Source organism: Pholcus phalangioides, unplaced genomic scaffold (genome assembly GCF_987345545.1).
Source record: "Pholcus phalangioides strain wild (caught in Gottingen) unplaced genomic scaffold, Ppha-v1.0 ptg000007l_1, whole genome shotgun sequence".
Taxonomy (NCBI): Eukaryota; Metazoa; Arthropoda; class Arachnida; order Araneae; family Pholcidae; genus Pholcus; species Pholcus phalangioides.
This window is the reverse complement of record NW_028301600.1, coordinates 47,992,561-48,007,341: the sequence shown is the minus strand read 5'-3', so window position 1 is coordinate 48,007,341 and position 14,781 is coordinate 47,992,561. Positions and strand designations below refer to the sequence as shown.

The following is a 14,781-nucleotide window of genomic DNA, read 5'->3' as shown; positions in this document are numbered from 1 at the left end:
AAGTATGCAAATGGGAGCCCTGCAAGATAGTACACACCCTGTGCTATTAGGATGGGATGATTATATGTATTTGCAAAATGGTGGAAGAGAAAACAGTAGAGTTTGTCATTATCTTGAATGGTACTTCATAGATATGGGACAAATATTCAGCCCGATTCCCAAATATTCGAATACAACCAAATAATGCTTAGGTATTTTGCTGAATATCTGTAAATCTAAGCACAACAAACTAATTTTAAAAAATTGTATTAATTGGAATTTCTCATAAATTAAAAATTCAGTGATTATATTTTGTGTGATGTATATCCCTTTCTGTGGAAGAGGAATGTGAGAATGAATTTCTAGGATTAGGAAAAGATGAAACTGAAAATAGAATCCTACCACAATAAGGTGGAAGTGAGCATAAATTACACAAGTTGGATGTACCTAGACAAGATATGTATTGAGCTACTAAAAGAGGCAAAGAACATCTAAAGAGGGAAAAAAGTAAGAAAATAAGTTATAAATTTTATGATGCATTACTAGTTGAAAGTAAATAATGGTTTACATTTTCTTAATTAGATGTAAATTTGCAACAAGTGTTAGAAAAAATTGATTCTGTAAGTAATATTGAAATACAATATATAAGCATTAAATCTGATTGTCAGAGTATCATGGCAATAAAAATCTTTCAATTATCCCACAGTTTAGTATTTAAATAAATTACATAATCAAAACTCTATATCAATCACTTGAAATTACCAATTACTTAATTTTCAATTAAAAATAAATTTTATTTGTAATTGTGATAACTGTTAAGAATTGATATTCAGCCAAATCACTATTTGTCCCATTCCTAGTACTTTGCTAAATTTATGAGGCAGCACTACATGAGATGTGAGCAGTAACATGCTGCTTTGGACTAAGTGAGCTATAGTCCAAGGTAGCAAATTTTAGTGGTGGTCAAAAAAATAAAATTATAATAAAAGCAGGATGGCAAACCTTGAATAGCCCACAGGTGGTGAATCCATATATCTGCCTCTGGATGTGTGGTTGCTTTTGCTGCCATACCAACAGCAATTCTAGAATTATAAGTCTATTCCCATAACAAATGTAAAATTTATTAATGCGATATATAAATGCAATGCAAATGTTTTGCATATTCCTTTTTATAATTCCCATTTTGGTTCTTATATTTTTTGAATTTGTGGTTTTTATTTCAAGTCTCATCTCCAAATTTCATCAAGGCCGATTCCAGATTGTTTCATGTTGTGATAAATAAGAACCCTTGATTTACATAAACTAAATATTACTCTTGAATTAAATATTGAATACAAAATGCTGTAAACTGAGTGGAGTTTTTTTAGCAACATCAAAAATCGCTCTAGACTTGTGAGTGGGTTATGGTATATTTTGTACCACATTTCTAACTTATATAAAACTCATACGGATAAGACTTAGTTAGAAATGCTTTTAACATGCAATCAACACCTTGTTGAATAAATATTCCTCGCTAAACAAATATACTGAAGTCAAAACAGGGAGATTGAAAGTATGAAGCAGGTGGTTGTAATTCAAAATATATATAAAAGATTGAATTATCCATACATACATTATGACGAATGAATGTATCAAACTCCAGAATGCTATAGCCAAGCGATCCATCACCATAAATGATCAAGATATTGAGTTTGGGATCAAATACTTTGGCACCAATAGCAAATCCAGCTCCAACACCAAGTGTACCAAATGGACCCGGATCTAACCACCTTAATGGACCAGAGGGCCTACCAAATATATAAATATTCATATTACAAGAACTGTCAATATGCATAGTATGTGCTAAAAATTACATTTGGAAGGAAAATGCATATATACTTAAGATACTCAATTCAGAATTAAAATTGTCAAATGTCAATCAATAAACAGTATGGTAAATCATTTCAAGTTTGAGATGAAAGGTAACACGTGACTGATTTTCTACATATACAACTAACTTTTTATGTGGATCAAGAGTTAACAATTGTTGATAGAAATGCCTCTATTCTTAGAAAATGACTCTCCACATTGAATTACCATTTTCAGATGGCATAAACAATTTTAGACAGAATTTTTCACCCAAAAATGATATTTATTAATGTAGTTCTTTTTCTATCAACCACTGAACATAAAATTGTCACTATGTATAATTAGGTTAGAGTCTTTCATGAATGGTCTGACTGGACAAGTTACCAAAGCTGTGTTGAGTGCCTGATGACATTTTAACAGAAAACTTAATTCACTTTCCAACAATTCAATTTCTAATCTATCTACACTATAACAGTATCTAAAGATATAAATAATTAAAAGAACTTTGCCGATTATAATAATAGGAATTATAAAAGGAACTTTGCCTATATATCCTTTTTAACCTCTAAATGGTTTTCATCATCTATAGATGATGAGCATAATAGCTTACTCAATTGCTTTCTGATGATTTGCAATGCAGGGAAAGAAAGGGGATTTTTTTCTCGAGTATACAGAAAGGCTTTATTTCCACTATTTTGTGCAGCTAAAGGGTCAAAATACAGAATCTGTAATGAAAGACAAGGATTGTCAATTTCTACTTAACATTTTATTTGCATCTAATCAATACAGATTTCTGCGGGAACTCAGCACCGAAGATGCTTTGTTTAACTTGTTAAACTTCAGTAAACTTAACTATAGAAGTATCAATGTAAATAAAAAAAAAACTATAACCATTTCTCTTGACATCTCTAAAGCTTTTGATGCAGTGAGTCATGGAAATTCAATCAAAAAACCATACTATGGTGTGGGAAGTGAATAGTTTAATTAGTTTAAATCAGTAGGTTCGAAGTTTATTTAATGCAACCCTTCTTTGGATCATAATTTTATTCGTGAATCCCCCCCCCCTGCACCGCTTTCAACTTCAATCAAACAAAACAGCCATAAAAAACTAACATCATCAAGTATGTTGAAATCTGATGACAAGGCTTCCTCTACTAATTTTTCTACATGTGAAGAACGTACCATAGAGGGATCTATGTCATGAAAACAATCTATTGTTGATTTGAGCGTGTGAAGCACGTCCACTATGTTACGTATAGTGAACTCTTGTCTTCTACTTCTTTATCTTGATCTTCATCTGGTACCACTTCAGTTTCAGGAGCAGTCAACTGCATTAATTCCTCCTCAGTCAATACTTCTGAATTGCTATTAATTATCTGTTTGACTTCTATATCCATATCATTGAACCCTTCTCCACCCACCTGTTTTGCTAACGTGACTGCCTTTTATAGTCTCTTCAGTTGGCTCTGTAGAAATAGTTGTGTCCTTTAGAGCACATTGTGGCAGAAGGTTAATCCAACTTGAGGTGGCCGTTTCTCTCTCTGGAGCTGCCATGGCTCTAGTGATGCCAGTAATGTCATTAGCGAGCCATCCTAAATATGCATAACTCAAATTTTGTAAAAAAACCACATGAATGATGATTTCTGAGTGTTAAAAAAAAAAATTCTATTAAAGGAAAAAAAAAAAAAAAAACAACCGCGAATATGGAGGGAGGGACGACTGTACTGCTATCTCTCTGCAATCAACTAATTTCCTAATATATTAATTCTAATTTTGACTGTTGTCAATGTAGAATTTTAATAAAATATATCTCACACCTAGAAGAATACAACTCAAAAAATCGTAAAATTTAGTTAAGATCACAGGAGCATATTATGGACATCAAAAAATAAAGTATAATTAAATGACGATAAAAACTTGACTATAACAGTTTAAGCAATCTAAGAGCTTATATTCAGTTCACAATTCAAAAAATAATTAAAAATTTGTTTTTTTTTCTTCAGAAAATTAACATTTTTTGAGTTGTGACAGTATTCTTCTAGGTGTGTGATATGATACATATACACTTCTTATGCAGATGAAGTTTAGCCCACCATTTTAGACTTTTACTGTAAATAAATGAATAAAAAATATTTTCACAAAATAAAAAAATACAATAAAATCACTAATAAAAATAGATAAAATTGAAAAAAACCTCAACTCAATTTTTAGTCCTGACTATTATAATTTCTCATGATTAAATTTGTATAAACTATAACTACAGAATAGATTTTTATTTTGATAAAATGAATCTTCTAGGTTTGGGGGGGGGGGAAGTGGACATTTTAAAAAGTTTTCAAACATGATTTTAACTATTTTAACATTTTTATTTCTATAAATACTTATGAAATTCTATTATTTTCTCTATAGAACATGTATGCATGATAAAAATTAATACATGCTTCCATCGCATATTTAAACTTTTTACTGACACATTTGTCTCTTAGTTCTATTCTATTTCGTTGCACTATAGTTTATTTAAACAATGCATGATACTGCAGTGGGACCCGAAGTTTAAATCCCTTTTGAATGGCTTTTAAATAAATTCTATGTTCCAACTGGGAACCCAAACCAATCTGACAAGAGGTTTTGACTATGAGGTTTACTATGACCAAGATGCAAGGCAGCTAAGGTATGTTATTTTGGATCTCATAACAGCCACATTTAACTGTAAACATATCATGCACTGGTTTGTTAATAAATAAATATACAGAGTGAACATGATGTAATCTGAAAAACAAAAGGGGGTGATAAAAGAGCTCAAGTGGAACATAAAGCACCCTACCAACCCTATCCTATCTTGAACAGTTTTAAAGATATGGTGGACAATAGAATATGGCAGAAAAATGTGTCAAGTCAGAAAAACTTAAATTTGTAAAGTTTTTGAAAGACCTACATGCAAATTAAGCACATATTTGGAATGAGAAAAAAAAAATTCTATAAGGTGATATGATTGCCATGAGAATATCTGGATTCAATGGCAAGCTACAGGTGCTGAAAGATTGGCAAAGTGCAAAATCCACTTGTCATCAAAATTTACACTAGCTGATTCCCCAAACACCCTTCTAGCTACAATTGGTCAAATTTACCAATAAACTGATCCATTACACCATCTTTCAAAAGAGCCTACAGTAACCTATATCCAACTTATGGTTCAGGAGAAATTTAGCATTGCTCTTAAAATATGTCATTGCAATGTGCAATTGAATAATAGATGTTGGATTTCCCCAAAATTCAAAAAGAACACGGCTAGACGCGTTTCGGAACTACATGAAGTTCCTTCATCAGTAGCAAAAACAAAGAAAGAAAGAAAATATTGAACAAACTACTTATAGCGGAAGTTACTCGCTGTTGGAGACAAGAGTCAAATTCAAAATGAACTGGCAAGTAGAGGAGGAGGACGGAAAAGAAAAATGGCGGAGCCAATCGCAACCGAGAACTTGATAGTGATGCTGATGGAGAAGAAAAATGATTGTAGAAACTGTTGCCAGGTTTTTGAGAAGGGTGATGTGCTAGATAGGTTGTTGGAGTTCGGTAAGTAACTTACCGAATTCTATTTTTCCCGATTTGAAATCTCTGAACTGTTAGACCTTACACGGGTCTGTCTTAACCAAAATATGTTCGCTTTCAACAAACAATTCTATCGCATGACCGAAGGCCTTGCCATGGGAAACCCTCTCAATCCTGTACTTAGTGGTATCTACATGCACTATTTTGAAACAAAACTCTTCCGTGAAATTCGTTTTCCCCTTTATGTCAGATATGTTGATGATTGCTTCGTTCTTCTTGACCGTAACGCTAACATTGCCCATACTATAAATACTCTCAATTCCTTTGACCTCTGCATTCAATTCACTATAGAGGAAGAAAACAATAACCAAATTGCATTCCTGGACGTATTTGGTCACTCGCCATGAACAAACTTTCTCTACCACTGTCTTTCGCATACCGTTTGCTGTTTCTCTACACCCTCACAACCTCTCTGCACATCCCCCGGCACAAAAGTATGCCTCGTTCTACACATACGTGAAGCGAGCCATTAATATTTGCTCTTCACAGACGTTCCTCAATTGTAAGAGCAAATATTACAATCGAGTATATTGTAATATTTGCAATATACTATATACTCGAGTATATAGTATATTGCATACTGTACAATATGCTGAACTGATTATCCTTAGAGCAATAGCAGTCGATCATGGCTACCTCTCTCATTGATAATCTACACAGCAAACTGATTAAAAACACTTCCAAAACCAAGCCTAAACCTGAACACAAAAACTTGATCATTTTGCATTTCTTCCTAAAAACCAGCCAACGCATCGCTAAAATCCTTCGAAAATACAATTTTTCTGTGGTTTTCACCCCGTCAATAAACGTCGCTTCTCTCAACTAAAAGATCTTATTGACAAACTCAATAACTGGGGCATCTACAGCATTTCATGAAAATGAGGATTATCATATATAGGCCAAACTAAACGTGCCCTAAAATACTGTTTAAATGAGCATAGAAGATACGTAAGCAACCAAGACTTTAACCGCTCATCTACAGATGGTGGTCCTTTGACCATAAATTTGACTTCTCTTCTGCCAAAATCATCCAAAAATGTCCCTCACTGTCTGACTTGGATTTCTTCAAATCACTCCACATCAACAAAAACACAAACCAGTTGGTCAACAACCTATCTAGCACACCACCCTTCCCAAAAATCTGGCAACAGTTTCTACAATAATTTTTCTTCTCCATCAGCATCACTATCACATTCTCGGTTGCGATTGGCTCCGCCATTTTTCTTCTCCGTCCTCCTCCTCTACTCTTTTGTTGCCGGTTCATTGTGAATTTGACTCGTCTCCAACAGCTAGTAACTCCCACTATGAGTTTGTTCAATATTTTCTTTCTTTCTTTGATTTTGCTACTGATGAAGAAACTTCATATAGTTCCGAAACGCGTCTAGCCGTGTTCTTTTTTAATTTTAGGTAAATCCAACGTCGATTATTGAATTCTATTATCAAACCCAAAAGATAATTCATTTCTATTGCAATCTGCGTTTGATGAAGTAGATATCAGACAAAAAGTCAGAATTGGCAGTTACAGATTTTGCCAACAACTTGATTCTGGTCAAAAAATCTTAGGTGGTGACATCACCTCTTTCAGGATATCTGGATTTAATGGTAAACTACAAGCACTGTGAGAATGGGGACGTGAAAAATCAAATTGTCGCCAAAATCTACTAAAATTTCTACTTCAATGAATGCTGATTTCAGTGATGTATTGAAAACAAATGGATAAATTTCTCCTTAACTAGAACAACAATATGATTGTCATTATAGACTCTTTCGAACACTGGTGTAATGGACAAGTTTTTGATAAATCTGATCGATTGTAGCTAGAAGGATGTTTACAGAATTGGCAGTTACAGAATTTGGTGACAATTTGATTTTGAATTTTGCCAATCTTTCAGGGCTTATAGCTCGACACTAAATCCAGATATTTTGATGAAATTGCTGTCACCTTAAAGGATTTTTTCTGCTCTTTTTAAATATGTGCTTAGTTTATGTGTAGGTTTTTCAGAAACTCCACAAATTTGGATTTTTTTTTAGACTGCAACACATTGTCTGGTTTTTTCCATAATCGATTATCCACCATAACTCAAAAATGGTTTGAAATAGAACAGGGTTTTGGTAGGGTTTTTCACGTTCCACTTAGGCTTGTCTATCACTCCCCTTTTATTTGATGCTGAATCCGCCAATCTTCCAGCACTTTTAGCTCGCCAGATATTTTGATGAAAATGGTGTCACCTTATAGGATTTTTTCTGCTCTTTCCAAATATGTTCTTAGTTAGGGTGTAGATCTCTCAGAAGCTTCACAAATTCATGTATCTCCAGACTTGACACATTTAACGCACACACAATTTTATGATCTATTTGGGCTCGTCTATCACCCATTTTCATCTAACAGATTAGGTCACTTCACCCTATACATAAAGATATTTCACTTCAAAATAATTTAGAACTGAATCAACAAGGTTATAAGTGAACAATTTTAGTTAGAGATATCCTACCTCAATGTATATGATGCTGTTCCAACAAAATCCCCTCCATCTGCAACAATAACAGTTTTCTCGTCTATATATTTGTCTAGTTCTGTTAACACTAATAAAGGATTTAACTTGTCACCAGTATCTTCTATAGCCTTTTTACTGTCAATAAATAAAAGCAAGTCTGAAAATCAATTGAGGAAACACATTTATAGACAATTAGCAAACATACCTGGCATTAGCTCAGGAAAAGACCTAAATTAACAACATATAGTAGTTAGCGTTTGTTAGCTTACTTTACATATATATATCACATAACATATTTATGGCCTCACAGTTCAGACCAGTAAAATAATGGACTAAATAAATCAATGGTAAATGACAAAAATGAGCTGCGAGAGAGTGAAACTCACTGGCTTAACAGAGATGGAGGTTCACCTGGGATGTTCATGACAAGCTAAAATTAGGTTTTATCACTCTCAGACAAGTTAGATGGAACTCTGGTACAAATCTAGGAGTCATCTCTTCTAAAAGTCAGACAATGTGTGTCTCATAAATAACAGTGTGTCTCATAAAATATGGTATGATCATATATATATACAGGACATCCATAATTAAAAGACCCTATTTTAAAGTAGCTTACAGGCAAAACCTGTCATAAGAAAAGTGCAATTTTTTGGAGGACTTCATGAAGTGATGAGAATTTGTTTCAGGGGAAAAAAAGTAGTTGCACATATCGCCATCAGAGAGCGTTTCACTTTGAATACCTGTAGTAAACATGTAAATTTATGTGATGTCACACAGCAGCTGTTATAAAACCTAGAAACATTCATGAAGATCTTGTTTTTCAATGTATTTGCTGCTCACAGTGACAATAAGTTTACGAGATCACGCTTTCTTGGCCAAATTGTTTTACCAAACAGCAATTCTGCAGTAACTGTTCTATGGAAATATCAGACTTGGAAGAAGATTTGAAAAGGACCAATAAATGATAAAAACTTTCGGAGTATGATAATGAAATTTGAAACCACAGGATCGTTGGGTGTTCGACCTGGAAGAGGAAGAAATCCCGTTTCTATTTAGATGCATTAAAGGAGGTTTCGCTTCAGGTAGAAGAGAACAGAGCTTCAAATGCTTGTGGTAGCACTAGTGTCAGGCGTGTAGCACAGGCATTGGATAGACCACGTTCAATTGTCCATAAGATCATGCAGAAAAAAAATATCGTCCGATATTATCCGTACAAACTTTCACTTGTGCAGCGGTTGCTTCCACATGATTATGATGCTCAACTTCGGTTCTGACTGCAGCTTCTAGCTTGAGTTGAGGTCGATTCAGAATGGCCTTGGAATATCCTCTGGACAGATGAAGCACATTTTCACTTAGATGGTGCAGTCAATACTCACAACTGCCAGATTTAGGAACCCGAAAATCTTAGAGATTCCGATGCATTCACCAAAAGTGACGGTATGGTGTGGATTTACTGCATCATTTATTCTCAGTCACTACTTCTACGAGGAGTTATGTTCTACAGGTCCAGTGACATGTTCGATCACCAGGAAGCGATATGCATTGCTGTTACAGAACTAAACTGTTCCGGCTCTGCAAGCACATCACTGCCTTGCAGACACAATCTTTATGCAAGAAGGAGCTCTTCCACACATTGCAGTGTGTGTTAAGAATGTTCTTATAACACATTTTACAGAAGAACATGTCATCAACCAGCACTTCCCTAGTCTATGGCCTCCCCAATCCCTGGACCTTAATCCATGCGATTTTTGGCTTTAGGGGCATTTGAAACGTCTGGTAAGTCATGACAATTCAAGAACTTTACCTGACCTTAAAGGCAGCATTTCACGCCATGTACTGAACATTTCCCTTCACACACTTCGGTCAGTTGTGGAACATGCCATCTTGCGATTTCACATGGTATCTGAAAATGATGGCCATCATGTGGAACATGTTTTCTTGATCAGGCTAAATTTTTTATATTTTTATCTGGGTTAAACCAAACTATATAACCTCCATAGTGATAAAAAAAAAAACCACCCATTTTCAACCTAACCATATTTGAATTTCACAAGTGAAGTTGAACAGCTGGAGGAGAGCACAGGAGATTGGGATGTATTTTTTCTCTGACTCTGTCAAAAAATCTGTTTAAATATAAATTCATGTTAAAGAGCACTTTCTGTTGAACTGAGAGGAAAAAGAAATATGAACCTTTTAAAAACTAATTTGTTTTCGTTTAACTACAAATATAAATGAAGCTAATAATTCTTCACAATGGTTAGCCCAGTGGTTCTCATGCAGTGAGAGATTTGATCAAACTTTACTGATGTGAATATAAGTGAATGATGAATTCCTAATCTTGAGAAAACATTTCTTATAGAATCATATACAGTCAAACCTCTCTATCTCGAAACTGTGGGGACCGAAAAAAATTGAGATAAAGTTTGAGAAATAGTTTTTAGTAAGAAAGGAAAAATATACCAAAACTGGTAAAATTATCTATTTATAAGAGCTAAAAATACAGTGCTATATTTTACTACATACTAATGAAATTATTGGTTAAGTTGCACAATGTTTAATCACACTATATGCAAATACACTAGAATACATTAAACAATTTTTTTTGTTCAATTCTCAATTTTATTTACATACCTTATTTAAAATAATCCATAAGCTTAAATTAATGCATATTGTTTTGCTCTTTGAGCCTTCACAATTTTATCCATACTAGCAAGAACTGCAAATATTTTGGGCCCAATCTTTTCAGTTTGCCCCAGCAAATGGCGCAGCATTTTTATACAGCATTTTTCACTGTTACTTTTTTCTAATTCCTCTGGAGCATATTCTGCTGTATTTTCATCAGCCGAGTCGGTCATACATTGAGCAACAATTTTGGTATCAGTAAAGGTGCTGCAAGTTTGTAGTGAACTGGCCATTTCTACAAAATTGGAAAATGAACTTTCTAGCTTTGAGTGTTTTTAGTAATGCTCTAATGTTCTGAAATTTCATCTTCAACATTAATCTGAGATTCCTTGAATTTGAGAGAACCATCAGATCTGATTCTTTCATCACTGAGATGACTGGTTCCAAACCCGCAGCTTTCTTAAAGCAATTTTGAATTGTCTGTTGGCTGACTTTTTGCCTTGCTGAACAAGCCATCCATATGGCATTCACCCCGTCAATCATAGTGTCTGCCCATGATTGACAAGATTCATCAATACAATGGGCTGCTTTACAGAATGAGCCTTTCTTATCACCTCTGAAGAAAAGCCAGATTTGTGCAAAACAGGAGTGGGAAGGGGAGAAGTTCATTCTGGAGCAATTTGCAGAACAGCAAAATATAGGATTTGGAGCAGTTTTTGGAGAAGCAAAAATTAAGTTTTAAAGCAAGATGTATAAATCAGAGCATTAAAATTAATGTCCGACGAAAAAACAATGAACTAAAGCAACAATATTTGGGATTGACAAAAAAAAAAAAAAAAAAAACACAAAGATTTTATTTAAAAAAACAGCAGTATTTTCTTGACGAACTTTTCACACCAGTCTATTTAAGATTGACTCACACTTTTTTTTGCTCGTTAAAGGCATTGTTTCTTTTCTAGAACAGCAGCAGACCAAATAGGCTGAAAATTTTCTATAATACGTTTTCAATTTTTTTCCCCTTAAATTAATAATTTATTCAATAGAAAAATCTTAATGTTTGATATTTTTATACTTTGTAGTTGGTGCCATCCATCATCCGAATCATGATGTGTAGATATGTAACTGGGTGTACATTTGTGTTATAGGTCTGCTGATTACAATGTCAACATTTATTTATTTTTCAAAGGAATAGCGGACTTGGAATCTAAACACCACAGAAAGTTGTATTTAGCCAACCACCACTGGGAAGTGTGCAGGTGTCACGCTGCACCTTAAAAAGTTCTGGAAATGTTGCAGATTTTCACCCTCTCAATATATTGACCTATCCTTCATTTTATTGTTAGAATTATATTACAAAATCATATTGTAAATAGTTAGCACTTTAGATAAATTTGTTTCACACTTTCTGACAATCATTTTCTTTATTCATTAAAGATTTGGTGCCACTCATAGATTAGTACCTGCCCCATGCAGAGGATGGCCCTTGAGCCACCCCTGTCAACAAGGGAGTCACAAAGGAGTGAATGAGTATGGTTTTGAAACCATAACCTTAAATGTTCTTTTGTAAATTAAGCAGTGTTTATGTGCTCAGAAGGTGCTACCACTTATGTTCCAAATAGGAAGTGAACTAATTATGGATGAATATTAAACAATTTTTTTTTTCAATTTTATGGGCATGATTTCTCCTGGCTTCTTGTTATACTCAGAAAGAAACTTACAAAATGGGAGAAAATCCCAAAAGAATCAACACAATGTTAGGTGCTTCAGCACTCATTTTATTTGGTGACATTGGAGATTTAACACTCATTGTTTGGTCACATCGGCGATTTAGCACTTGTTATTTGGCGATGTTGACACCGAGGCAAAATCGGCTATTTCGTGAAGTAAAATACGAAAATACACTATTGGAACAAGATGGCACAGGATGTTAATTTTGGCTCAGTGCAGCGCAGAGTTCCCATCCTGACAAAAGAAAAGGAATTTCTGTGTTTTCTTTTTACTATCATTGGGTTAGACCTCCGAGAGAGAGTTTTTTGAAAATTGCTTCGAGACAGAGGTGTGAAAATGCACTAATTTAGTACAGTAAATGCAAGGATTTTATTATTCTTTGAGACAGAGATTTTCGAAAAATAGAGTTTTTGAGAAAGAGAAGTTTGACTCCATAAGACTTATTTATAGTCATTTTCAGAACTTAGTGGAGAAATACAAAAAGTTTACACATGAATATCAGCAGCATTACAAGTGATATACCTGACTCTGTGTTCAGCTTCTTTTTCTCTAGTGTTCAAATGAGACATCCATTCATTGATGCCATTTTTGTAAGTTGTAGCAGCAGCTAAGCGTATCAAAAAATCAGAAACATCACCTTCAATAGCAATGGTGGGATTCCAGAACAGCCAACAATTCTGAAAAAATAGTGAGAAGTTTGAATGAAAAAATGTGGCTTGGTGGCAGGGTAGATGCACCACAGATATTCCCCATAATTTATTAAAGTTATTCAAAATCAGTTGTACAGCATCTATATTTCCAACAATCCAGCAATGAGATACATAGAAATATTACATATTTATCTCTTTCATCTTGTCCAGTTTCACATATGAGTCACACTATCATTTTGTCACACAAAACTTTTGAAAATCCTTAAAATTGAATGGCCCAATTACCCGTTAAATATGATTATTTATGTTATGTTACTGGGGCACATATTTTTACAGTTACAGCTTTAATCAAACTGAAATAGAGTTCCAGGCAATTCTTACAATTTATATAGATTGTTTATTCACACACATCAAACATTCTTCCATTTTTTCCTTTTTATGCTTCCAGTTTCTTTTGTTCATTTATTTAAAATGAGTGAAAAATGCTTAAAATACTGAGTACATAAAAAAGGAAAGAAAACACAAGTTTAGCTAGAAACTTTTAACACAAAACTGCAGCATTCCCTTGCATTAGCTAGCAAGCTGTAAACTCAGCTTTTCCAATACTAGAGTCTAGTACATTCACAGTACATCATTCAGTTCTTTAGAGTAAACATATTTGAGAATTATCTAGAAATTGTAATTCGAATTTCCAGCAATGCCAGAAAATATGGGTATTCCTGGCATGTTGGTCTCCCTAGCCATTTCCCAGCATGCTAGTTAATGCAGGGAATATGGAATTTATGTAGATATTCTTTGATAGTTTTTAGAATATATATTTTCATTCGTTTCTTTTCTCAATATTCTACAGCTAAGATTATGGAGATACCCACCTTTTATTTTTTTCAGAGCATGCAAAGATCTGTCGTAAAATTTTTTAAACAGTAATATAATCACTGCTCATGATACAGAATTTTTAATGTTCAATAATTTAATTAAAATTGTCTAGGGAATTCCATTAGATTGAAGATGATTATCATGTAATCAGTTTAATAAAATTAATAAAAATCTCTTGACACTCATTCAATGTACTTAAAAAAAAAATTCATTGCACATACCTTGGACAGAAGATCTCTGTCTATATTGACTGCAATCACTTCTGCTTTTCTGTTAAGATCTTTTCCATAAGATAGACGAAAATCACAAGACACTCCTAAAGAAAAAGAAATTTAACTATGTCACCTCAAGAAAATGGGTGTAAAATAATACATAATCATGTGATTGTCACAGAAAAATGTGCATTTGAAAAAAAAAAAATGTATGTCTAACTTAGAAGAGAATGATATAATTAATTCAACACTGCATGAGATTTACCTATACCTAGAAATGGATTACCTTTTGGGTTTGATAATACGATTAAATAATCGACGTTTGTGTGTACCCAAAATTCCAAAACGAACACGGCTATACGCGTTTCGGAACTATATGAAGTTCCTTCATCAGCAGCAGAAACAAAGAAAGAAAATATTGAAAAAAACTCCTTATAGCGGGAGTTACTCGCTGTTGTAGACAAGAGTCAAATTCAAAATGAAGGCAACAAAAGAGTAGAGCAAGAGGACGGAAAAAAGAAGAAAAAAGGCAGAGCCAATCACAACCGAGAACGTGATAGTGATGCTGATGGAGAAGAATAATTATTGTAGAAACTGTTGCCAGATTTTTGAGAAGGATGGTATGCTAGATAGGTCGTTGACCAACTGGTTTGTGTTTTTGTTGATGTGGAATGATTCGAAGAAATCCAAGTCAGACGGTGAGAGACATTTTTGGATGATTTTGGCAGAAGAGAAACCAAATTTATGGTCAAAAGACCAGCA

General features: G+C 33.9%; 1 protein-coding gene across 2 annotated transcripts in view; it reads right to left on the bottom strand.

Moving 5' to 3' along the window:
* Nucleotides 1-14,781, bottom strand: part of LOC149085392 (2-hydroxyacyl-CoA lyase 2-like) — an 81,490-nt gene that overhangs the window by 13,905 nt on the left and 52,804 nt on the right. For both annotated transcript variants that reach the window (XM_089233384.1, XM_089233385.1), the window contains 4 exons: nucleotides 14,029-14,123; nucleotides 12,804-12,958; nucleotides 7,929-8,066; nucleotides 1,592-1,766 (listed from right to left, as the gene is read on the bottom strand). In XM_089233384.1, the coding sequence (XP_089089510.1) occupies nucleotides 1,592-1,766; nucleotides 7,929-8,066; nucleotides 12,804-12,958; nucleotides 14,029-14,123 (563 nt within the window). The remainder of the gene's footprint in view (nucleotides 1-1,591; nucleotides 1,767-7,928; nucleotides 8,067-12,803; nucleotides 12,959-14,028; nucleotides 14,124-14,781) is intronic.